The 26450-nt window shown below is 47.2% G+C and overlaps 2 protein-coding genes across 2 annotated transcripts in view; both read left to right on the top strand.

Annotated features, from left to right (window-relative positions):
* Window positions 1-25661, top strand: part of LOC137535008 (zinc finger protein 665-like) — a 41979-nt gene extending 16318 nt beyond the window's left edge. Inside the window, exons 8-9 of the mRNA XM_068256771.1 lie at window positions 1436-1443; window positions 24200-25661. Of these exons, the coding sequence (XP_068112872.1) occupies window positions 1436-1443; window positions 24200-24712 (521 nt within the window). The 3' untranslated portion in view covers window positions 24713-25661. The remainder of the gene's footprint in view (window positions 1-1435; window positions 1444-24199) is intronic.
* LOC137535007 (gastrula zinc finger protein XlCGF66.1-like) lies at window positions 12440-18865 on the top strand. The gene is made up of 5 exons (XM_068256770.1): window positions 12440-12503; window positions 17746-17865; window positions 18110-18244; window positions 18330-18453; window positions 18796-18865. The coding sequence occupies exons 2-5, from the start codon at window positions 17788-17790 to the stop codon at window positions 18822-18824; spliced, it is 366 nt and encodes a 121-aa protein (XP_068112871.1). The 5' UTR covers window positions 12440-12503; window positions 17746-17787; the 3' UTR covers window positions 18825-18865.
* Window positions 25662-26450: the final 789 nt, after the last annotated feature.

The raw sequence follows: 26450 nt of genomic DNA, 5'->3' as shown, positions 1-26450 counted from the left end.
TGCTATAGACAAATGATGGAAGCTGTTGCTGGAAAAAGATTCTGCATTGTATAACAAAATAAATCCTATTAGAATGGAAATCTGATGTATAAATGGATTAAATTGGACAAAGATGCATTGTGTGTGTATCTATATATATATTGTACATTGTGTGTGTAGTGTGTGCATGTAATGTGTGTATGTACATAGCGTGTGTGATGGAGACACTGTATGATCATTCTGTATATTTCTTTCACTGTGAGAAGTTTTTTTATCCTCTGCATGCAATGTAAGATGTACTAGGAAAGGGAACCTGATGTGAGGGAGATATGGAGACAGAGCCCCACCTCCAGTGCTCAGGAGCAGGTGGGGGTCGCTACAGGTGGCCCCAGGGGGTGACTATAATGGTGGAGTCTGTAAGCCTGCTTGATGTAACATTAAGAGGGCTCAAAGATTTCCCCATCAGGTGAAACTGCCATAGGAAATATCTGAAAAATTTTAATACTTACCTGCTGGTAATCTTCCTTTCCTGGTACAAAAGCGTGGTGGTAATAGATGGGTTAAATCCTAGCCACTTAACAATGGACAATAAAAGTTACAGGATCCCCCCCCCCCCCCCCATTCTTGTATATAGTAACTCAAATAGACAAGAAGGGTGGGAACCCCTGCCGCATGCTTTTGTAGCAGGCACAAGGCAAAATTACTGGCAGGTGAGTATTGAATTTTCCGATTTCCTGGTACATGCATGGCGACAATGGAGGGGAATTAATTTACTCTCACAAGGGAGGCCAGAGAGAAAACAAAACCTTTAATCAGATATTTTTAGACATAGATTGTACATTTATATTTTTCCCAATATCAAGGGTAGATAAAGATGCTGGGTCTACCAGATAATGTCTCTGGAAAGTAGTGGCTGATGGCCAGCCCCCAACTTTGCATATTGCATATTGTCTCTATGGAGACTTTGGAGAACGCAGCCCATGATGCTGCAGTCCCCCTTGTAGAATATGCATGCACTTCTTGTGGTATCAGAAGAGTCTTCTGCTTGTAGGCTCGTTGGATTGTCTTCAAATAGCCAGTTTGCAATAGAACGAGCCATGGTCTTTTGTACCAGATTGGTGTTATTGAAATTACCATTGTTGGTTTTGACTGAAGTTTCTTTAGAAACCTGAGAATCAAAGGAATGGGAGGAAGTGCATAAGCAAGGTTGAACTGCCACGGTTGAGAGAGAGAGAGAGAGAGAGAGAGAGAGAGAGAGAGAGAGAGAGAGAGAGAGAGAGAGAGAGAGAGAGAGAGAGAGTCTGCTGCTGCTCTAGAACTATTGATGCCAGTTCGTAGTGCTGGATAGGCAAGTGAACACACTTTTCCCTTTAAAGTAAGTCACACACCAAGTCTCGTGAGATCTTAGACACCATTTTGTTGGCGACTCGTGGTGGACTGCGCCATCTTGCAAGAGGCCAAAAAGTCCAGCAGAGAGCAGTGCTAGCCTACAGAGCAGCTATTTAAGCCACAGAGAAAGTCACAAAGCCCACTGATCCCTGTCTGCAATTTAGCAGACATAAGTAACAGAGGAGAGCGATGGTGCCCAGCAGTGAGAAGGAGAAAAAAACCACAAGAGTAAATGGTAGACTAGTCCATGCTGAGTGACAGAGGCAAAAAGAGTAAAGGGGGGGGGGGGGGGGGGAGTCCAGAAACTTTTATTGGTGGGCTGTCCACTCTTAAGTGGCTAGGAATTAAGCCCTCCATTGCCGCCATGCATGTACCAGGATATATACCCCTTCTCCATTCCTACAAAGGGTTGCAAGTAAAAAAAATCCCACAGACACAGCTTTTATATCTATTTTATTCTTATTTGTAATACATACTTACCCTTAGTAAATGCTCTAATGTCAGTATCGTCTAGAGCCAGATTGAAGAGCTCCCTGATGCATGTCCACACACGCTGCTCACACACCACATTATTAGAGTCCTGCCTCCCAACCCTCTCGGTTTTGCCGGGCCTGTCCCAGGTTTGAAAGCATGGACCCTTGTCCTGCAGCAAGGATCATTTGAAAACACCACATGATTAGAAGATCACAGCTATCTCCCCTATTGATTGTAGCGGCTGTACAGAAATCTTGGCGCTAACTACATTAAACTGGTGCTGCGATAAGCCACTATTTGTAGCTGTAATTTGTAGCCGCTATTAGTAACTGCTATTTTCTATGTGTAGCCACTACTATTTGTAGCTACTATATGTCACTGCTGTTTGTAGCTGTGATTTGGGTGCCCTTTTAAACAAGATGTTGGGGTTAAGGTTAGGTGGGGGGGGTTCAGGTTAGTTGCTCACTGGGGGGAGGGTGGTTTAAGGGTTATGCGCCACCAGGTGGGGTTAAGGGTTAGGCACCACCAGTGAGGGATTAAGGGTTAGGCACCACCAGGTGGGGGGTTAAGTGTTAGGCACTGCTAGCAGAGGGTTCTGTGTGAGAGTAGAGAGAGTTTTTTCAAATGTAAGCCCTGCAGCACTCTTTTGTGTCCTGATGCCAGCTGAGGTGCAGAGCGAGCGGCAATGGAGGGATCACAGCTCCACATAAAGTCAGCTTTAATGGGAGCTCATATTCAGATCACGCCGCATCACTCGCGCTGTCAGGGACGTAGTATGCCCCAAGGCAGGGCTGCAGAGAAACACTCAAATCGTAACAATGGGGCAAACCCTATGGGGTGATTAATACCTGGGGGCCCCCAGCACAAAAATCCATCATGTCTCTTTCCCAGACGAGGCAATCAAAATAACCTCCTCTAATGGTTTAATGTATCTGGTCCAGCACACAAATCCTATACCGCTAAAGTCTCCTCCATTCAGTAGGTTGAAGCGCCTGCTGACAGGAGAAGAGGAGTGATTCTTTATATCACCAATATACGTGTTCTGAGATTCTAGCCATAATCTCCCGCTTAGACTTACCTTTATAAAAAAAAAAACAGAGGGCAACAATAGCAGGTAGACGTCCAAAGTCCTATTACAATTCACAAAATGGGACAACAGCCTTCAGGCAAAACAGCGGCGAACACAGTGAATCCAGCGCAGGAGACTTGGGCGCACAGGGAGTAACGTTGGCGACGTCAGAAGACTGAGCTGAAGTTACTTTTAAAACACAATAATTCGGCTTCAAGCATTTGCTGGAAGCCGATTTATTTCATTCCCCACCATCCATGGCGGCCTGGAGGGGGAATAGTATTTAAAGGGGCACTTAAGTCTGCTAAAAAAAATGAGTTCTACTCACCTGGGGCTTCCAGCAGCCCCCTGCAGCTGATCGGTGCCCACGTAGACTCACTCCGGTTTCGGCGACAGGAGCCGACAGGCCAGGAACACGAGTTATTCTTCACGTTCCCGGCCACAATGGTGCCCTCTATGCTGCTATAGCATATAGCACATAGCATATAACAGCATAGAGGGCGCTATTGTGGCCAGAAACGCGAAGAATCACTCGCGTTCCTGGCCTGTCGGCTCCTGTCGCCGAAACCGGAAGTGGCTGCCGGCGGGGCCAGGAGCATCAGAACGAGTCTACGTGGGCACCGATCAGCTACAGGGGGCTGCTGGAAGCCCCAGGTGAGTGGAATTCATTTTTTTTAACAGACTTAAAGGGAACCTTAACTGGCGTGGAAAAATAAATTCACTTACCTGTGGGCTTTTCCAAGCCTCCTGCAGCCGTCCGGTGCCCGCGCCGGTCCTTCGGTGCCCTCCGGTGCCCTCCGGTCTCCCTCCGCCGCTAAGTTTCGTTTTCGGACGACTGCCAGTCGTCCTCGGGCCTCTTCCGCATTCCTCGTTGTAAACAGCCATAAAGCGCGTCCGCATGACGCGTTTGGCGTCATGCGGACGCACTTTACGGCTGTTTACGACGAGGAATGCGGAAGAGGCCCGAGGACGACTGGCAGTGGTCCGAAAACGAAACTTAGCGGCGGAGGGAGACCGGAGGGCACCGAAGGACCGGCGCGGGCACCGGACGGCTGCAGGAGGCTTGGGAAAGCCCCCAGGTAAGTGAATTTTTTTTCCTCGCCAGTTAAGGTTCCCTTTAAGTGCCCCTTTAACAAGGCTGAGACTTGTGCAGTAGCAGGATCAGCCATATACCACCCAAGTCTCCTGCTCTGATTCCTCTCGTACGCAATCAGCGGTGCTGCCCTTACCCAAGTAACAGCAGTCTGTGCACAGACCGTACGTATATGTGCTGTGACCTTACAGTGAGATATCTGAATAATAATACCAATATTTTTATAGCCCTTTTCTCCTCTTGGACTCAAAGCACTTGGGAGCTGCATCCACTAAGAGCGTGCTCAATAGGCCAACCTGCATTGTTAGGGAGTCTTGCCCAGGGACTCCTTACTACGTAGGTACTGGCTTACGGAATATGAAGACCTTCAAACCTTGGTTGACAGGGGTGGTGCTCTTGACCAGTACACTATCCAGGCATATCTTGGAAATGATCCTGGAACAGATAATGGGAGTCCAAGGAGAGATCTCATAATTATTACTAGTTAAAGGGCCTGCCCGTTGATAAACATGCACTATGCCTTGGCCATGTAACCCTCCCCCCCCCCCCCCCCGCAACATGTGCATGCGCGCGACACCTGCATTTGCATTTCCGCGACCCACACGTATGCCCGCACCTCCTCAGATGTCCTGAGTCTGTCCGTGTGCCACACATGCACAACGCAGGGACACAGGTGAAAGCAGGATAGGCACTTTATTATATAGGATAAGAGATGTTCACCACAAGCCTCAACTGTTGTTGGTTGTGGGGAGACCTGTGATCTCTGCACAGCCTCATCCCACACACATACACAGTGCAATGCAGGGCCAGGAAGGGGAGGAGCCACAGACAGGAAGTTATAGAGGAGGCAGGAGAAAGTAGAAAGAAGACATTGCTGGTGCATGCAGCAGAGGAGGTAAGGACAGAGAACTTTATTTTATCTGTTTTGTTTTTAGATATCATAGTACAGGAAGAATTTATATACCCTGTAACACATAACACCCCTGTGTCTCCTCCCCATCACCAGCTGCTGCGACATATACACTGTACAGAGATCACTGATCCCTTTCCATCATCTCTGCACCACAGGAGCTTACACTCTAATGGCATATCTGGGTAATATAGCGCCTATGGCAAACACTGAAATTGCACCCCTGAGGTAGTCACCCAGTATAAGCAGCCAGATGGCCAGAGGTCGCCCCTAGTATAGATAGCCTGAAGTACTTCTTCAGCACAAGTGCTGAGAGTTGACCCCCAGCATATGCAATACAGGTGGGAGGGTTTCCCTAGTATGAGTACCCCCCAAAGATTCCCTCAGTATAGGTTGTTGACAGGTGTCCCCTTTCCATCATCTCTGCACCACAAGAGCTTACACTCTAATGGCATATCTGGGTAATATAGCGCCTATGGCAAACACTGAAATTGCACCCCTGAGGTAGTCACCCAGTATAAGCAGCCAGATGGCCAGAGGTTGCCCCCTAGTATAGATAGCCTGAAGTACTTCTTCAGCATAAGTGCTGAGAGTTGACCCCCAGCATATGCAATACAGGTGGGAGGGTTTCCCTAGTATAAGTACCCCCCAAAGATTCCCTCAGTATAGGTGGTGACAGGTGTCCCCCTAGTATAATTACACCCCCCTCCCCCAAGTATAAGTAGTGCGAGATGTCCTGCAGTATAAGAGTATGAAGGTGAAGCACGAGGGAGGAGGAGGCAGCAATGGCGCCCATGGTGCTTTGGTTCCCAGGGCACAAGCTATGCCTGCACCTCTCTAGATACGCCTCTGCTCTAATGTCCTCATCACAGTCACACACTATTATCATTATACATTTATATAGCTCTGACATTCCACAGCACTGTACAGAGAGCACTGATCCCTTCCCATCAGTCTCTGCACCACAGGAGCTTACACTCTAATGTCCTCACCACAGTCGAACACTATTAGTATACATTTATATTTATTTATTTAGGTATTTATATAGCACCAACATATTACGCAGCGCTGCACAGAGTAGGTTTGATCAATAAGATGCAAATTCTTCTAAAATTATGCAAATGTATGCTGTTTGAAAATGGGCCAATCAATTTAAACCCAGGTTTAAATTGATTGGTCAAGCTGCTTATATTTACATAAACATTTGCATCAACTCAGAAGAATTTGCATATATGTGATTATTCCTAATGCAGAGTATATATTGTCTTGTCACTAACTGTCCCTCAGAGGGGGCTCACAATCTAGTCCCTACCATAGTCATTGCTCACACAACGCTTCCAGGGCTGTGAAAGCAATCCAGCCTGAGACCTGGCACTGGCCTGTGACCAGGTTTAGTATACCTGAGGAGCTGTTGTCCCTGCATTCCAGTGTGTGGATTACTTATCTGTATGTTTGTGGGATTTGGGATGAAACCAGAGTGCCCGGATGAAACCCACGCAGATACGAGGAGAACATACAAACTCCTTGCAGATGTTGGCCTGGCTGGGATTCGAACCGGGGACCCAGCGCTGCAAGGTTAGAGTGATAATCAACTCAGAGGGCTGAATAATTATGCACACCCCATTTTGCAGTTATTTATTTGTAAAAAATGTTTGGAATCATGTATGATTTTCGATCCACTTCTCACATGTACACCACTTTGTATTGGTCTTTCACGTGGAATTCCAATAAAATTGATTGATTGTGGCAGTAATGTGACAAAATGTGGAAAACTTCAAGGGGGCTGAATACTTTTGTAAGCCACTGTGCACGCACGCACGCACGCACGCACGCACACCCTACCTTCCCATCATCCCTGCTCCACAGGAGATAACACTCTAATGTCCCTACAACAGCCGCTCATTATTATTGTTGTTGTACAATACTATACACTACTATACTCTTCCCTTTAGTCAGTACCCCTTTTAGTCATTGCACTTTTCCTCTCAGTCCTGTTGTCAGATATCAGCACAGGGTGGCATCCAGCAGTCAAGGGGGAAGGTGTCCTTCCTCCAGTTTCCATTGTAGATGCATGAGCTGGCAGGTCACACGATACTGGACAGAAGACTTGTTGGGATGCCTCTAGTCAGTGTGACTGGTCATAGACTGCTTCTGCTATGTGCGGCCAGTACAGGGTGATAGGTGGTGAGAAGCATGTCTCTGCAGTGACCAGGCACAGAGATAATGCCTTATTACCAATTAGTGAGTCCCTGGCTCTGGGACCATTATGTCACCTCCTGTTCCCCCATGTCACTTGAAACATCATCACTATCCTAAAAAACATAACCAGCAATATGTAAGGAACAGTGAAATCCTAATATCCCAAAAGAAGAGTTGGGCTATTTATGGTGTAGTAAGAGAAATATATAAATTCATATAGCACCATACATACTACAATAAAAACAATATTCTTCTGCACATTGACTGAGACAAAGTCACTGAAGTACAGAAAGTAGGTATAAAACTTTCATAAGTGGCTCCTACATAGGAGCCACCAGAATAGCGACCTGGGACTCCTCCTCTATAAGTCAGGACAGAAAAGTGTGTGGTTTTCTGATCTATGATTTGTCCACCTATTCTGTATTATCCCTCCACAGGGAAAGGCCTTTCCAGTAGATCACATGGCCACATTAGTGCTGCTCATCCAGATTCCGGATATCCGGGTAACCCGGATATCCAAATATTTTTCAGCTATCCGATCGGATTCCGGATACCTGGGCCCAAATCCGGATAGCAAACCGCGGATAGTTGGCAGGAAATGCGGATATCCGAATATTGAGATACTGTAACCATGGAGATGACCTCCATGACGTCATTGGGCCAATCAGAGGGCTCCCAGCCTAAGCCCAAACAACCAATCACAGAGGGGAACCTTGGCCAGTCCCTCTTGTATATAAGGATGGGGGCCATGATGAAAAATTGTCCTTGCTTGTGACTGCACACTGAGAGACACTACTGTGCTGTTTGGCTAAGCAAGTGCATTATCACACTGTTAAACCCAGCGTTTTTGAGTGGAAACACCTTCACTACACCACTGTTACATTGTGCTATAGTTATCTAGCCTGTGTAATTTGTTGTTGAGTAATACTGTGTTAGCTAGTAGCTACTACAGATTATTGCAGTGCTGCAGTGCTGACTGAGCAGTGAGCAGTGTCAGTGTGTCTTGTTCTACTCTGCTGTCTGTCACTCCGTGCGGATTCAGAGTCCACGCCTGCTATTAATAAAGTACAAGCACCCCACACATCATCTGTGACATCACATATCTTGTACTATGTCTGGCAATGGCAGCCGGGGGAGGGTCAGCAAGGCCAAGAAGACGAGAGGGAGCAACATCGCGGCCTCCGTCAGCAGTTCTGCTGCATCAGTCTCCTTTCCGCCGCTAGCCAGCTGTTAGGGGGAGTCACATTGCAGAGACGCAGCAGCGTGTAGCGGCCATTTTCAACCAGGGTCAGCGGCGTAAATTGGAGGAGAAAGACGCCGCGCCTGTGATGCAGATGATGGTGGATGACGAGCAGGCCACCACCAGCCCTAGAAAACACATTCTGTGCACAATGGGCTTTGCGGAATAGTCTGAGATGGTGACGGTGATTGTTGGGGGGGGGTCCATCCATGATGTGTCAGCAGAAGAGGAGTTTGAGGTGGGCTGATCATCATCCCAGCAGTTGTTCGAGGAGGGGGAGTTTGATGTTGATGACGAGATGAAGGACCAGGACTACCATCCACAGGAGGGGGATAATGTCAGCTCTGACATCAGTGGGTCTGGCATGGTGGATCAGCATTGCAGGGATTGGCAGGATCAGCAGTGGACATGGAATGCCTGCTGCTTCAACTGCCACTGCTACCACCAGCCGCACCACTCAACCCTAGGCCCCAACCTCCACAGGGACAAAATCAGCAGCAGCATCCCATTCTGGGCGATGTAAGGGAAAATTGCAATTCCCAATAAGGTACTTTTTTCATCTGCCCTCATTGGAAAGCAAGTTTGTGACTTGCAATGTGTGCCATGTGAAGATGAGCAGAGGGTCTAACCTCTCCAACTATGGCACCTCTAGCTTCATAAACCATCTGGCCAATAAGCACAAACCTGAGCATGAGGAATTCAAGAGGCTGAAGGAAGCTGGCGCTGGCCCTTGCTGTGGTCAGAACACCATAATCCACTTTGCCACTCCTGCCGACACTGGTCTCTGCTCCCTCCTCGCAGTCCTCGGCTTCCCGTGTAAGCCAAAAATGTCACCACCACCACCAGACCCTGCTGAGTGAGTCTTCGTGGTTCCGGGCTCAGCCTCCCGGCAGCCGACGCATATGCCAGCTGAATGGCTTGCTTACATGGGCCATGTCCTCCCAGCTCCTCCAGTACTCGTTTGTGCAGGAGGGGAGCCAGATGCATGCGCTCCTGCAGTGTGCAGCGCCGGATTGGCCAATCCTGAGCCGGCACTACTTCGCAGGTACGGCCATCCCTGCACTGCACCAATTTGTAAAGGCCAATGTGGAACGTGGGCTTGACCATGCGTCGGGTGCACGCGTCCATGTGACCATGGACTCATGGTCAAGCCAGTTTGGGACAGGCTGGTACCTCACTCCCCAGTGGGTGGTGCCACCCCGCAGCAGGGTCAGGGGAAGTACAGCAGGTTCCAGCTCTGATCCGGTTCCATCCTCCAGCAAACACGCCACAAAACACCCCTGCCTCAGCAGCAGCGTGAAGGCCCACCAGTGCCAAGCACTGCTGGAGATGGTCACTCTGGGGAGGAATTGACTGACGACAGACCATGTCCTAGCCAAACTCCAAGAGCAGGAGAGGAGTTGGCTGACCCCAGAGGCCTGAAAGTCGGAGAGGTGGTATCTGACAATGGGGCCAACCTGGTTGCCGCCATTCGCCAGGGAAACCTCACCCACATCCCCTGTCTGGCCCACGTCCTGAACCTGGTGGTGCAGAAATTGCTGCACACCTACCAGAGGAAGGACACTCTTTTGGGAGCGGCAAGGCGAACTGTGGGTCATTTTCGGCGCTCGGGTGGTGCCACAGCGTCCCTAGAAGCCATGCAGCTGGAGCTGAACCTCCCACGGCACCGGCTCATCATAGACGTTCCAACACGCTGGAATTCCATCCTGGCAATGTTGGAACGTCTGGTTGAACAAAAGTGGGCTGTCAACCAGTGGTGCTTACCGAGAGGTCGTGATCACGAGTTGCCGTGATTTCACGACCATTTTCACGCTATCCGCCGCAGGTATTCGTCGCCATGGATCAGTTTTCAATCACTAAAATCCGCTTCGACAGACCGTGAATGCGTACATTCGAACGCATTCACGCTCGTAAAACCCCGCGCTGAAGCCGTGGTTAGCGGACATGCGTACAAATGGGCGGAAGTGACTTTCCTGGCCAATCAGAGGCCCCCAGCCAGTCTCTAGCAACCAATCACAGGAGGGGAGGCTATGCCCTCCCCTCCTATATATAACGCGGCGGCCATCATGAAATGCTCTGTCCTTGCTAGACTCTGGTACTGAGAGGATTATCTCCAGGCCATTGTTGCTTCAGCAAGTGCATTTTTGTGTGAAAAACCCAGCGTTTTTACTGCTAACAGTGCTCTCATACTACACTTGTATTCTGTTAGCTAGCCAGTGAGTCATTGCTGTAGTTAGTTGTAGTCAGTGTAGTCAGAGTGTACTGGTGATTACTGATTAGTGTGTGTAGTGCAGGCTGGCAGGTTCAGAATGTACTGCTCACTTGTATTCAGCTAGCCAGTCATACACTTCAGCTACTACTTAGTCACACTGCCACTGCCAGGGCTGGTCATTCAGCAAGTTTCGTGAGTGACATTGTGTACTGTGCTCACTGCTCATTGTTATTATTCATCTCATTTGGCAGTGATACCCTTCAGTTACGTTCTACTGTGCTCACTGCTCACTGGTATTAATCATTTCATTTGGCAGTGATACCTTTCAGTTACGTTCTACTGTGCTAACTGCTCACTGGTATTAATCATCTCATTTGGCAGGGATACCCTTCAGTTAGGTTGTACTGCTCACTGGTATTAGTCAGCTCGTTAGCCAGTGATTCGCTTCAGTTACTATTTACAGACAGTCAGACTGCCATTGCAGTTCATTCACCACGTTTCGTGAGCCCATCATGAGTTCCTCACAGACCTCCGCTGTGAGCAGCACTCCCAACAGCAGAAACAGCCAACGCCCCACGCAAGTTATAACATCCACCCCAGCAGCCAGTGGTCAGCAGCAGCCCTCCCCGGACAAGAGCGTTGTGTTTCTCGGGCCGGCGCCAGGGCGATTATTGAGGGATGCCGTTGAGGAGATGATGGGGCCTCATGTGGAGGAGGAGGTTGGGCTCAGGCCAGCATCCCAAGTTCATGTTGAGGACGATGAGGGGTCTGTGTCTGGGGATGTTGGGGTGGCAGAGGTGGTGGTGGTGGTGTGGGGGGGGGGGGGGGGTCAGGAGAAGAGTTCGATGATGATGATCGGGACCATGTTGTATCGAGTGTTTAGGTACTAAAATCTGCATTCCCACTGCCCGGGTCCATGGAAGCATATCATTTTTTTGGGCAGCACTATCAAACTGTGGTACTATCAGTGAGTTGCCATGGTCCTTCTGTGCTGCCGCACTGACTGTCCACTTTGTCCTCCTCAGGGCCGGCCTTAGGTTTCACAGCGCCCTGAGCGCAACCAGATTTTGGTGCCCCCCCCCCCCCATTCATCCTCTTCACGCACACAGAGACACACACACACACATGCAGATTACACACACATGCAGATCAAATACACACACACATGCAGATCACACACACATGCAGATTAAATACACACGCACCTGCAGGTCACACACACATTCAAATCTCACACACATTCAAATCTCACACACATGCATGCAGATCACACAGACACTCATACCACACACACACACACACACACAGATCAAATACAGACGTGCAGACCACACACTCAGCTTCCCTCCCTCCGATAAAAGTGTTTTCCCCGCCGCACAGCTTCCCTCTGATTAATGTGCCCCGCTCTGAGCTCCCCTCAGTTCCCTCCCTACCTCCCTCCTATTTTAAACAAACATGTGGATAAGCACCATCCTATTAATAACATTCAATTAATAAGAGGAACGGAATGTGCTAATTGGGTAACCAACAACTAAAGAAAAACAAGTCTCACTGAGACACTGGGCTTGCTATAATTAATTAATTTATTCTTCAGTGTTTTCCCTGAGAGAAGGTAAGCTCATATCTACTTTCACTTTTTAAACTATTTGTAAATATTTTATTTTATTTCGGCTCCTCTGAAGCCCAAGTGTATGGCTACCTTTTATATGGCTAAGTGCAGGTGCGTCTACAAATAGAGGTTGCAGTTAGCTTATTCACCACAAGATGGCAATCTTACCTCTCCTAAGTGAAAAGCACGAACAAGACGAAAATAAACCAAAGACAGAAAGTGATCATGTGACACGGGCAGGAAGTGGTCTAACAGAGGCAGTAGTAAGGGATGTAACGGCAGGAAGATAAGTTGGAGTAAGTGGCGAGGAGATATTGTTGTTGAAATAGGTAATTCTTATTATATATTGAGTAGATCAGAGGTCAGGGTGGAGGATATACTTTGTTGCAGAGGAGGTCATAGTAATGGTTAAGGGCTCTGCCTCTGACATAGGAGACTTGTGTTAAAGGGTTTTTTGGGTGTCTTTTAAAGAGAGTCTGAAGTGAGAATAAATCTCGCTTCAGACCTCATAGTCAGCAGGGGCATGTGTGCCCCTGCTAAACCGCCGCTATCCCACGGCTAAACGGGGGTCCCTTACCCCCCGAAATCCTCTCCGAACAGCGCTTCCCCTCTTCCGCATAGATGCAGGGCTAACCGCCGCAGCCCTGCCTCTTGCGCGTCTGTCAGCGCGTATCTCCGCCTCTCCCCCACCCCTCTCAGTCTACCTTCGCTGAGAGGGGCGGGGGAGAGGCGGCGATGCGCCGCTGATAGACGGCGCTGAGAGGCAGGGCTGCAGCCGTTAGCCCTGCCTGAAGAGCAGCAAAATCTACGACCAAGTTGGCGGTTGATTTTGCAGGGGGGGGGGGTGGTTTGGGGGGTCAGGGACCCTCGTTTAGCCGCGGGATTGCGGCATTTTAGCAGGGGCACACATGCCCCTGCTGACTATGAGACAAGAAGCGAGATTTATTCTCGCTTCAGTGTCTCTTTAAAGAGACTCCGTAACAAACATTGCATCCTGTTTTTTATCATCCTACAAGTTCCAAAAGCTATTCTAATGTGTTCTGGCTTACTGCAGCACTTTGTACTATCACAGTCTCTGTAATAAATCAATGTATCTTTCCCCTGTCAGACTTGTTGGCCTGTGTCTGGAAGGCTGCCAAGTTCTTCAGTGTTGTGGTTCTGCTATGAAATCCCCTTTCCAGGCCCCTCTATGCACACTTGCCTGTGTGTTATTTAGATTAGAGCAGCTTCTCTCTTCTCTCTTATCTTTTACAAGCTGGATAAATCGTCCTCTGAGCTGGCTGGGCTTTCACATACTGAAGAATTACAGACAAGGGCAAAGCTGTTGGCAGGAAGAAACAAGCAGCCTGAAACTTCAGTGCATGAGAGATGCAGGTGGAAAGAAACACACAATGATCTCTTGAGATTCAAAAGGAAGGGTGTATACAGCCTGCTTGTGTATGGATGTATTTTCTATGTGTGGACATACTGTACATCAACCTACTTCCTGTTTTGGTAGCCATTTTGTTTGTTTATAAACAAACTTTTAAAAACTGTTTTTAACCACTTTTAATGCGGCGGGGAGCGGCAAAATTGTGACAGAGGGTAATAGGAGATGCCCCCTAACGCACTGGTATGTTTACTTTTGTGTGATTTTAACAATACAGATTCTCTTTAAGAAGCAAAAACTGACTCTTACCTGGGGCTTCTATCGACCCCCTGCAGCTGTAATGTCCCACGCTGTCCTCCTCCAATCACGGTGATCGGAGGAGGACAGTGCGGGTAGGGTTTCCACCTTTTGGGTAAAAAAAACACCGGCTTGGGCCTAAAAGTAGGTGTGGTCTGTTACGCCCTTTATTTCTCAAAATCGCTGAAGATGACTGCCAAAATTGAACAAGAACAGGAAGAAGAGGCCATTATTACAACAGATTATGGTTGATCATAGGCATAACATTAAAATATAGAAAACCTATCCATGTCATCCCATAGATAGGACTCCCAACCTGTGAAGAGAAATTAAAAGGTCCTATCTATCATACAGCCAGCCATTATTGTTGCATATTTATATAGCGCCGGCATCTTGTGCAGCACTTTACATAGTACATAGTCATGTCACTGACTGTCTTCAGAGGAACTGACAATCTAATCCTACCATAGTTATAGTCAAATGTCCTACCATATTTTTTATTATGTATTTATATAGCATTGCCATCTTTTTCAGTACTTCACAGAGTACATAGTCATGTCACTGACCATCCTTACAGGAACTCACAATCTAATCCTACCATAGTCATAGTCTAATGTCCTACCAAATTATTATTATGTATTTATATAGCACTGACATCTTCTGCAGAACTTTACAGAATACATTGTCATGTCACTGACTGTCCCCAGAGGAGCTTACAATCTAATCCTTTCCATAGTCATACTCCAAATGTCCTACCATATTATTATGTATTTATATAGCACTGACATTTTATGCAGCACTTTAGAGAGTACATAGTCATGTCACTGTCCTCACAGGAGCTCACAATCTAATCCTACCATAGTCATAGTCTAATGTCCTCCTATGTTATTATTATTATATATTTATACAGCACTGACATCTCCTGCAGCACTGTACAGAGCACATAGTCATGTCATGGCTGTCCTTAGAGGAGCTCACAACCTAATCTCACCTCTACCATAGACCAGGCTTGCTCTCACGAGTAACCAATCGTGGTTACTCGTGATTCAATTGAGGATTTGTGCAGCAGGGATATAAGGTGTTAATTACCAATAATGCCCTGAGCTTCAAGCAGGCTGCACGCGTCCTATTGGATGCGTTGCAAGCCTCACTACAGGCACTTCTTCCTTCAAGCCGGAAAGAGGAAGTGCCCATAGTGAGGCTTGCAACGCATCTAATAGGTCGCATGCAGCCTGTTTGGATCGCATGGCGGAATTATAGGTAATTAACACCTTATATCTTCACTGCGCACCTGCAGCAATTAATCCTCATTTGAATCATGGTTACTAGTGAGAGCAAGCCTGCCGTAGACACAGTATGTTACCATCAAAGCTTAGAGGAATTGTGAGGGGCGGCACGCTGGAGAAGACCGGAGCTGCAGCGAAGGACACAGGCTGGAAGTAGCCAAGGGTAAGATACAAAAAGCTTAGTTCACCTCACAACTCAGGTTCAAATTTAGATAGTTACCTAAAGAGGTGGAAGCCTCAGGATCCTATTAAGGTTTCCCTCGCTGCTCTGATGTCCCCTGTCGCTGAGCGCAGCCCTCCTGGAAGATTACCAACAATGCATTGTCACTAATCCTATCAGGACGCCGCAGCACGTCTCCCTGGACCATGGCCACGTGAGGCAGCTCGCACATGCGCAGTAAGCCGGAGTCTCGGGCTCCATGCTACTGCGCAATTTCAGACAGGCTTGTGCGGCCACGATCCAGGAAGTGTGTGTGTGTGTGTGTGTGTGTGTGTGTGTGTGTGTGTGTGTGTGTGTGTGTACCACTCAGCAATGGGGAACTTCAGACCACCGTGAGGAGCCTCAATAGGATGCTGAGGCTTCCCTCTCTGCAGGTTAGGAACCTACTTTGAATTACTTTAAATATCTTTGACATGCACCTAGGAGGGCAGGGTTGCCTTGCTCTCTCAAACAGCCCCAATCTCTCTCCACAGCTCAGGGAACTAGAGAGCTATTCCTATAATGCAACAATGACATACTTCCTAATATAGAACACAAAATTAAGTCATTGGTGCACTATAAGAATAGCTCTGTTTCCCTGACCTGTGTAGCGGCAGCACTGGCATGATTCATCGTGTCTTTCCCTGCTCTAGTCTGAGGCTCCTCTGCTCACCTCTTCTCTGACTGACATACCTGCCTGTATTCTCCTTCACATCCCAGCTTTCCTCACACAGTGGCAGCACATTGTACTGCTGCTGATCCTATCCCTGCTCTCCTCTGAGGCTTGTCTGCTCACCTCTGACTGATAGTCCTCCCTGTCCTCTCCTTCACATCCCAGCTGTTCCTCACACAGCAGCAGCACATTGTACTGCTGCTGATCGTGTCTCTGCCTTTTTCTTCCCAAGCTGTGGAGCCTGCAGAGACCGGGCACACTCACATGCTGCTCACGCAGGCAGCAAGGACTGTCAGCTGCCTCCTCCTACTACACCAGCCTGTATGAGTAGTGAACAACATAGCCAGGGGGCGTGGCAACACTCGCTCATGATTGGCTGGAATTTATGCCAATCTTAGAAGAGAGGGGAAAGGACATGCCAGTAAAAAAAAGTTTCCGGTGCCAGCTTTATACTGGAATTTCTGGCTGAGCCGGCCAGATACCGGCTGGGTGGCAACCCTAAACGCGGGACATTACAGCTGCAGGGGGCCGATAGAAGCTCCAGGTAAGTGTCAGTTTTTGCTTTTTAAAAGACACGGAGAACCCCTTTAAGTTCTAAACTCTTTCTATTCAGTAAGACAGCACCTATTCCATAAGGAGCTCTTGCGCAAGACTCCCTAACACTGATACTGCTTGCTGAGTGTGCTCTAGTGGTTGCCTCGCAAGTGCCTTGAGTCCAACAGGAGAAAAGCCCTAAACAAATATTGGAATTATTATAGCACACCTTTCACTATCGTGATCATCCATCTTGAAGTAATTGCCATACAGGAGACTTTTACATTACACCTGTGACTTGTTTTTCATTTTTTTTTAATCTCACCTTACTAGTAATAATTCAGTCTCATTACAGAGTCAAGAAAAATCTGGTCTCCGGGACAGTACTTAACACTAATTTAGCAATTTTTGGAATACAGGATGCTGGTATAAACCAACTTTTTTTTTTGCTTTCCACCCCACTTAAGCAATTTTTCCTCCAGTATAGCAATGTCCACCCTGTGTCCCCAGCATTGCCATTATCCTCCTGTATGCTAGACCCCCACTCTAGTAATGCCATTTATTCCCCAGTATAACCGTGTCCACCCTGTATCCCCCCAGCATTGCTATTATCCTCCAGTATGTAATGTTCCCCCACCCCAGTAATGCCATTTCTTCTCCAGTATACCCATATCCTCTCTGTGTCCCCCAGCATTGCCATTATCCTTCAGTATGTAATGTCCCCCCACTGCAGTTTTGCCACTTTTCCTCCTGTATAGCCATGTCCACACTCCAGTATTGCTCTCTTCCCCCACCTCCATGCAGAGTAGTAAAAGGAAAGATTTACATTGGTTTATCGCTACCTGTCACAGTGTGCTCCAGTCCTCTGCTCCCATTAGCCTCAGTCTCTGCCTCTTCTCTCCTCATATTCTCATTCATCTACCACTACCAGCACTGCTGTAACATCACAGGAATGGTAACAGTGGGAGGTAGATGTGAGGAGAGAAGGCCAGCTGGAGAGGAGGCAGAGGGAGGACAGGACTGCAGCAAGCTGGGAGTGTAGTGCACAGGTAGCTATAAACCAACTTATTATGCTTTCCTGGGATATACTGCATGGCCCTACCACCCACATTTTACCCCAATGGGGGAGTGCTGGTGGGATCCTGTATGGATAGTTTCACCACTGACAACTGTACAACCTGGATTATATCCCCCCCTTAATTTTTATCAAAAGGTTGGGGAATCTTGAACAGATCACATAACCACATCACTGAGGATGGAGGAGGACCAGAGTCACATGACTGAGAAGATATTCAACCTCGCACTAGAGATCATCTATCTGCTGATGGGACAGGTGAGGTACTCTTATCTCTAATAATAAAGCACACACATGACTGGAGAGGTGAGTCGGATTGTGGGAGGTTACATGAAACCACTCTTATCTCTAATAATAAAACACACACGACTGGAGAGCTGAGGAGCATTGTAGGAGGTCACATGATGCCACTTTTATTTCTAATAATGAAACACAGCTGACTGTTGGGGTGAGAAGAATTCTTTGAGAGCTCTGTGACATTATTGTTGGACTTTCTACACAGAGTTTTCCTCCAGTGAAGTCTGGTAATCATGTGACCATCACGGTGCCCCCACCTCACTCCCTGATATCTGAGGGACACAACAAGCAGAAGATTCTGGAAATCACCAGGAAGATGATGGAGCTGCTGACAAGAGAGGTGAGTGGTGCTGGGAATGTTGGCACATTATCCCATAACAACAAGAGAAGTGTCTGGTTGGTAACTGTATCGTTGTATGTTTCAGGCTCCTAAAAGGTGTCAAGATATCACCATCAGTCTCTCCATGGAGGAGGGGCAGTATTTAAAAGGACACACGAACCTCAATAAGAACACAATAATGGAGAATCAGCTGCCCTTCACATCACCAGGTAAGGGGAGATGTTAATTACTAGTGAGGGATGAAGCAGTACAGAGAGTCCGCCTAGATCCCCCCCTTCTCCCCCAGTCTTCTGATAAACACATAGAGACATTGTATTTAGTCAGTGTGTGTTTTTCTGCGGATGGATCCAGTAACAGAAACCCACCCCAGAGATGTACAGGTCCTCTTTATTCCCAGGATTGTATGCAGAAATATCTTACCATCCCCCACCATTATCAGGTAGGTGGGGCTGAGAGTCCCCAGAGACTCTAAACCACGACAAATGTCTTTCTTCTGCTTATGCTGTTATCTGTGTTCACATTGAAAATGGTCTCTCCCTTTGTGCACTCAGGGTGGGGAACATGGACATGCTGTGGTTAAAGAGGAAGAAGAGACATATGTGAGGAGTGATCAGCAGTCTATGGAGGAGGCTGACATGATGAGGACAATTAAAGAGGAAGAAGAAGACACATATGTGAGGGGTGATCAGCAGTCTGTGGAGGAGGGTGACATGATGAGGACAATTAAAGATGAGGAAGAGGAAAGTTATCTGAGGTGTGATCAGCAGTGTACAGAGGAGAGGGATAGGATGACGACTATTAAAGAGGAAGAAGAAGAGACATATGTGAGGTGTGATCAGCAGTCTGTGAAGGAGGGTGACATGAAGAGGACAATTAAAGTGGAAGAAGAAGAGACATATGTGAGGTGTGATCAGCAGTGTACAGAGGAGAGGGATAGGATGACGACTATTAAAGAGGAAGAAGAAGAGACTTCTGTGAAGAGTGATCAGCAGACTATGGAGGAGGGAGACATAATGAGGACAAGTAAAGAGGAAGACAATGTTACAGAGGGCAGAGCAGGTGAGTAGTCTGCATTACATATAGAATAAATGTGTATCTTATTGCTGTTATGACTGTCACTGCTCACAGACTGGCCATATTACGGGATATGCTACATACTCATGTTAGACCTTTGCCATGTAAAACTATCATTTATGATTGTATTTGGTGGCAGCTTAGTAACAGTAACAGTACAGGCTCCCTGCTGGCTTTGGAGGGCCCTGTACTGGTGTGTGGAGAGGGGAGGTGGTGGATGAGTGAGAAGCATCCCACTACATCTCACAGCAGTAATACAATGCTGATCAGACAAGGACTTTCCAACTCTGAGAGTGATTATTGTGTCACATGTAGCTATAATCACAAATTAAATGAGTTCTATCAGACTGTAACAAGCTGACAATGGTCACTGTACATTTCTGTACACAGATCTTTGTTGGGGTTACTTGGTAAAGGCAGATTTAGATCTGGGGAAAGAAGTACATGTGGTATACCTGGACTTTGCAAAGGCTGTTGAAACTGTTCCCCACAATAACAAAAGCAAGAAAGAGGCAGCACACCACTGGCTGCAAAGATGCTTTGTATGGTGGAACAGATGCACTACATGTTACGGCCCCTCCCAGGTGTACAACAGCAACTGATCACACATAATGCATATAAAGGCTCTGAAGTGTGCAACCACACCCAGGTTACATAATCGCATTCCCCGCCCATTCCAATCTATTCCCCGCCCATTCCATCCATTCCCCGCCCACTCCATCATTAACCATTTGTGCATGACACATAATACAAAACCAACACATACGCTCCGGAATATAAGACACACCTAGGTTTAGAGGGGAAGAAACGGAAAAAACAGGGAATATATTGTGTTTCCCCAATAATTGTCCTCCTGTGTTCCATTTGTCCTCCTGTTCCCCCTTCTGTCCATCCACCATGTGTCCCCTTCTGTCCCCCTGTGTCATCCTTTGCTTCCCCTGTATGTCCCCTTCTTTCCCCGTGTCCTCCTGTGTGTCCCACTGTGACCTCCTTTGCCCTCTTATGTCCCCCTGTGTCCCTTCCTGTCCCCCTGTGTTTCCTCCTGGCCCCCCATGTCTCCTCTGCTCCCCTGTGTCCCCCCTGCCCCCACCCCCACGTGTCTCCTTTGTCCCCCTAGCCCCCACCCTTAGGTGTCTCCTCTGCTCCCCTGTGTCCCCCCTGCCCCCACCCCCATGTGCCTCCTCTGCTGCCCTGTGCCCCCCCTGCCCCCACCACCACGTGTCTCCTCCGCTCCCCTGTGTCTCCTCCTCCCACCCCCCCCCGCCCCCCGCATGTCACCACATGGGGGACAATATTCTGAAAAATACAGTATTGCAAATGTAAAAGACACCACAGCCGATGGCACTCCTTTGGGCTGCCAATAAAACAATATTAATTAATTAATATTTAATTAATTAACATTCATTCATCATGGGAACACACGGGCCTGTCTACTCAGACTGTTACGTGCCAAACCACAAAAGTAAAGTGGGTGGGAGGGCCTAAGAAACAAGAGATCAATATTCATAAAAGTTATCAGGTGGGCCCATCAGTCAAAAATGTTGCAGTTAATAATGTGTGTGGGGGAGCGTTTATAAGCAGAGCAGCCTGGTAATGCTGCTGCTGCCTCCCACACGTGTCACCACACCCATGGGGAAGCGTGCTGAGAGGTTGTGTCACATGGCGGAGGGATGGACCCATCTTTTTATCTTCATGTACAGGTGCTTCCTGTTACTGGGCATGCATGGTTCATGAACTCAGCTGGGATCCATGAGGCTGGCCCCCCTACAATCAGCACATATAAAAAATGCATCCTGTTTGGGTAAATGAAGCACGTATGGCTGCTTGTGCTGTAAAAATTAGGATTTGTGCTGCTTTAATAGCAATAATTTTTTTCCAGATGATCTCACCCAGCCCCCGTATAACAAAGCAGGGCCAAAAAAATTGTGTGGTTAGTTCAGGTCGGAGCAAACTTTGCTTGACCCAGGTCGCATTCTGAGGACCGCGGGCCGCATTCCTACAATTCCTGGCCTCCTCCTCTCTTTTTCCCCCCTTCCTCCCTGCAGAGTCGCAAGCGGGCACACAGGAAGTGCAGAGGAAGCACTGAAGGGGGCACACAGGAGTTGCAAAGGAAACACTAATAGGGGTTCACAGGAAGTGAAGAGAAAGCACTGAAGAGGGCTCACAGGAAGTGTAGAGGAGGCACTGAAGGGAGCACACAGTAAGTGCAGAGGAAGCACTGAAAGGGGCACACAGGAAGTGCAAAGGATGCCCTGAAGGGAGCACACAGGAGGTGCAGAGGAGACAATGAAGGAGGCCCACAGGAAGTGCAGAGGAGACACTGAAGTGGGCACATAAGAGGTGCAGAGGAAGCACTGTAGGGTGCACACGGGAGGTGCAGAGGAAGTACTGAAGCGGGCACGCAGGAAGTGCAGAAGAAGTACTGAAGCGGACACGCAGGAAGTAAAGAGGAAGCACTGAAGTGGGCACACAGGAAGTACAGAGAAAGCACTGAAGGGGGCACACAGGAGGTGAAGATGAGTCAATAAAGTGTAGGTCATTTTTTTTAAATTGAATAGTTGGGAGTGTTTGTATATGAGTATGGAAGCTCTTGGCACTTTTACTTCCTCTCTTATTCTGGAGGACATTCATATCCTTTGCACAGGAAGAAACTGTGAACATGCATTTCCTGTGAGCAGGCATGGCTTCCTGAGCTGCACATGCCCAGTAACAGGAAGTCCCTGTGTATGGAGGAAAGAAGACAGCATGAGTAAATCCTGTTACTGGGCAGACAGGGTTCATGAAGTTCCCAGAATCCGCCCATTTATGTCCGCTTACAGTATACAGGATTCATAACCACTTTTACCAACCGGGAACGGGAGGGACAGAGGAAGCCAGTGAAAGCTACACAATTCTATGGACATTAACTATTCATTCAAAAAAATATATTTGGTCATATCAGGTTTGCTGGGGTATCCCACGTTTTGCGGGGGAGGACAGAGATTTCTAGTCCTCACCCTTCCCCACCCCCCACTGTTCTCCTGTCCAATAGGAGCTGCAGTGTGCAGCGGGTCAGTTCTTCATTGGACAGAAGGCTGGGAGGAGAGATATGGCTACACTTAGGCGCTAATTCATCAAGGCTGTTCGATAAACAAAAAGTCCGGAAAATACCGCTATTTACCGCTATACAATACCGCTTTCGGTATTTAAGACTTTTGTGTGCTAATTCAACAATATTTTCACAGATGCAGTAGAAGTTTGGTAATTTACCGAAGCCCAGTTGTCAGTAACAGCAGAAGAGTGTGAGTTGTCTGTGTTGTTACATCTGTTCTCCGTGCAGAGACAACATTACAATAGTAAGAGGCATCCTGACATCCCTTTAGATGTACATGTTTTGTTATAATGCCTCTGCTTGCTCTTAATCTATCAGTCTCCATTAGTCTTTCTTAACATTTTATTTCTTTGCCACAGCTTAGATGAACGTCCGAGAAACTTTAAACATGCCCTGCTTAGGGGATTTCCCCACTAGCAACTCTGCATCTTCAAACACCAACAGAAGAGGTTAAACTGGCAAAGGAAGGCAGGGGAAGCGTCTTTTGTTGTATCTCTCTCTGCTCGCTGCCTGGGGGGTAGGAAAGCGTGATGACCCCCTCCCCACCCAAGAAGGCTTCGGGTCCAATCAAAATCATTTGCTGGAGACAGGCTGTTCCTATTGGCTTCTGCTCCTGTCAGTCATAGAGAAACATCTCTGCTTCTGTGTGAGTTATGTGAGTCTTGCACTGATCCTGACAGAGGAGAACTGCCGGTAATCATCCAGGGCTTTACTGCATGCTGTAACCTTGATGAATTGACATTTACCGACATTTGTTGAGGTGTTTACCTCACAAGACGGTAATGACCTCACTGCTTGGTAATTTCAGCTTTCCATGTGGTAACGGCCACGATGAAGTGATCGGTAAAATCAGCTGTTATTAGCATTACCAATTGCTTGGTGAATTGATGCCTGTATATATACAGTAGCACCATAGCTCTGCGGAGATGGAGCAATTTGGGGTACCTGGAGTCGGAGTCAGCGGTTTCATAAACTGAGGCGTGGAGTTGGAGGCGGATGATTTTTGTACCGACTCCATAAGGGGCATATGAGTGACACGTGTAGAAAATGGTAATGAGAATGAAACCACATTGCTCTACAAACATAAGGCAGATTTCTTGCTATCAGTACATATAGCTTCCACTGTCTCATCAAGCTGGAGTTTACTGCTTTTCAATGTATGGCCAATGCTTTAGGTGTAGGGATGCTCAATGAGAATACCTCTGACTTGTATGCAAATGACATGCAGCTAATCACATTTCTCAGGAAATGCATCTGATTGGCTGAATTTCAAGCTACATACAATTTGTATGCAAACCAAAGTCTATGTCATGTGATTGGCTGCCTGTAATGAGCACAACCTTCTGCAGTTCTCTGTCAGGCTGAAAACTGGTGATGGTCAGTGACATGCCAATAAACCTGAGATGGCACCGATTGTATGCAAAGCTATTAAGCTGCTGCATCTGGCCCATTTCCAACATGAATATACTTTGCATCAACTTGGAATTATCAGCAACTCACCAACCATCCCTAATGATAATTGTTCCTCACCTCAGAATTCTCTAACAGGAAGTGATGGTGTTTCTCTATTTGCAGGGTGGAGTCCCGGGATCAGGAACCTCTCAGAGACTCGTCTATCTGTATCCACAGACTGTACAACCGAGGATGATGTCATTGGGCAAGAGTCTCCTGCAAATATCCTGATTACCACAAATATTTCCCCAGACTTCCCTCACCTGTCTAACTTTGAGGGGCTTCATACCCCGAAAAGTTCTTTCACGGCTGGAGGGTCTTATTCCTGTTTCAAAAAGCCCCATTCGTGTGCTGAGTGTGGGAAATGTTTTCTTACTAAATCAAACCTTGTCACACATGAGAGATGTCACACAGGTGAGAAGCCTTATTTATGTGCTGAATGTGGGAAATATTTTTTAAAGAAATCACATCTTGTTTCACATAAGAGAACTCACACAGGTGAGAAGCCCTATGCATGTGCTGAGTGTGGGAAATGTTTTAGGGATAAATCATATCTTGTTAAACACAAGAGATCTCACACTGGTGAGAAGCCATATTCATGTGCTGAGTGTGGGAAATGTTTTGGGACTAAATCACATCTTGCCAGGCATGAAAGCTCTCACACTGGTGAGAAGCCCTATTCATGTGCTGAGTGTGGGAAATGTTTTGGGGATAAATCATATCTTGTTCAACACAAGAGATCTCACACTGGTGAGAATCCATATTCATGTGCTGAGTGTGGGAAATGTTTTGGGCGTAAATCACATCTTGTCAGGCATGAAAGCTCTCACATTGGTAAGAAGCCCAATTAATGGGTTACTAAGTATCATATACATAGTATCCAGGCCCCAGGCAGTTTGGCGCTGGGTAAGCTACATAACGGCTCTCCCTGCTGCCGCTAAACTCCCCGGCGGCGTTAAATACTATTCCCCCTCCCAGTTGTAGCAACTCAGAGGGAAATGTAATTTGGGGTCTGGCGATCGCCCTGAATAAGCCTTACGCGGGGGGCGCAGCATAACATTGTTTCTATGACGGCGATCAGCTTCAGCGCTCAGTGTAAACACTTTTATCTGGATGAAGAAACATTCCAAATAACAAAAGGGAGTGCTGGAAAGAAAATCATTTGTTCTTGTTGGGAGCTGAAAGACCCAGATTTTAATCACAATTCAAAGTCAGAATTTAACCATTTACAGTGAAAATAAGAAGCTGAGACTCAAGGAAAGTTTTCTGTACCATTGTTATTTACCTACTGTGAGCTGCAGATGTGGGAATATTAGACGTTCCAATTCATCCAAAGTGAGCTGCGGAAAGGAGTTTGTCTGTCTGTGAAGAGTTTTGAGCTGAATGTACAAAGTCAGGTAAAATAAGAAGGGAGGGATTTATCTTCCAGCAGTGCTAAGAGACACACACAGGACTGATATGCAGAAGGATTGGATCACTTTGACTGTGATGGGATTTTCCAGGAATCTCTTTACTTCTTAACATAATTTTGGAGATAACATTACAGATCTATCTTGTTACACCCTCTCAAAGGAAGATTGGCAACTATTGATGTATATAATGATATATGCAGTATGTATATATGATAATACCTTATCTTTTACTGTTTTCATATTTATAGTATCAAAAGTCAGACTCACTTAAGGTGCATACACACGTCGATTTTATGCCCGATTGTCGTTCTAACTGGACGTTTGAACGACTTGTCATTCAAACAAAAAGTCGTTCAGACTCTCTCTCCCTCTCTCTCTCTCTCTCTCTCTCTCTATATATATATATAGATAGATAGATAGATATACACACACACACAACAAAATGTTTGAAATGCTAATTACAGGTGATATACATGTTGTTTGACTGGTCAATGGACTAGATCAAATGACTGATTAAATTACTTGTTGTTTGAAAGTCTTTTAGTGTGAAACTAATAGAATTTCAAACAACAAGTCGTTTGTACACATGTATGGACCTAACTGTTGTTTGAATAACAGTTAGTCCACGGATCCGCCAAGCGGATCAGTCAAAACTGCTGCTATCAGTCTAACGATCATTCACACACACGCCAAACTGTTTAACCACTTGAGGACCAGACCCTTTTTTTTCCATTCAGACCACTGCAGCTTTCACGGTTTATTGCTCAGTCATACAACCTACTATCTAAATCAGGGGTCTCAAACTCAATTTACCTGGGGGCCGCAGGAGGCAAAGTCAGGTGAGGCTGGGCCGCATAAGGAATTTCACAATCGCGGCGCATGGCCGCCTCTGCCCGCCCCTCTCACTCTTCCTTTACAGAGAGCGGCAGGGAGAGGCGGCGATTGACGTCAGGAGGGACAGAGCTGAAGCTGAAAGCTCTGCCCCTTCCAGGAAATGCCGGCGGATTGCCCCCCCGGGCGATTTGGGGGCTCTGCAGCCCTCGTTTAGATGCGGGGATGCGGTGGATTACTTGGGAGCACTGAAGCGAACTATAAGGAAGCTTTTGCCGGCGAGGGCCACAAAATATTGTATCGAGGGCCGCAAATGGCCCGCGGGCCGCGAGTTTGAGACCCCTGA

This window comes from Hyperolius riggenbachi, chromosome 10 (genome assembly GCF_040937935.1).
Source record: "Hyperolius riggenbachi isolate aHypRig1 chromosome 10, aHypRig1.pri, whole genome shotgun sequence".
NCBI lineage: Eukaryota > Metazoa > Chordata > Amphibia > Anura > Hyperoliidae > Hyperolius > Hyperolius riggenbachi.
The sequence above is the reverse complement of the archived record's forward strand: the minus strand, read 5'-3'. Positions and strand labels throughout refer to the sequence as shown.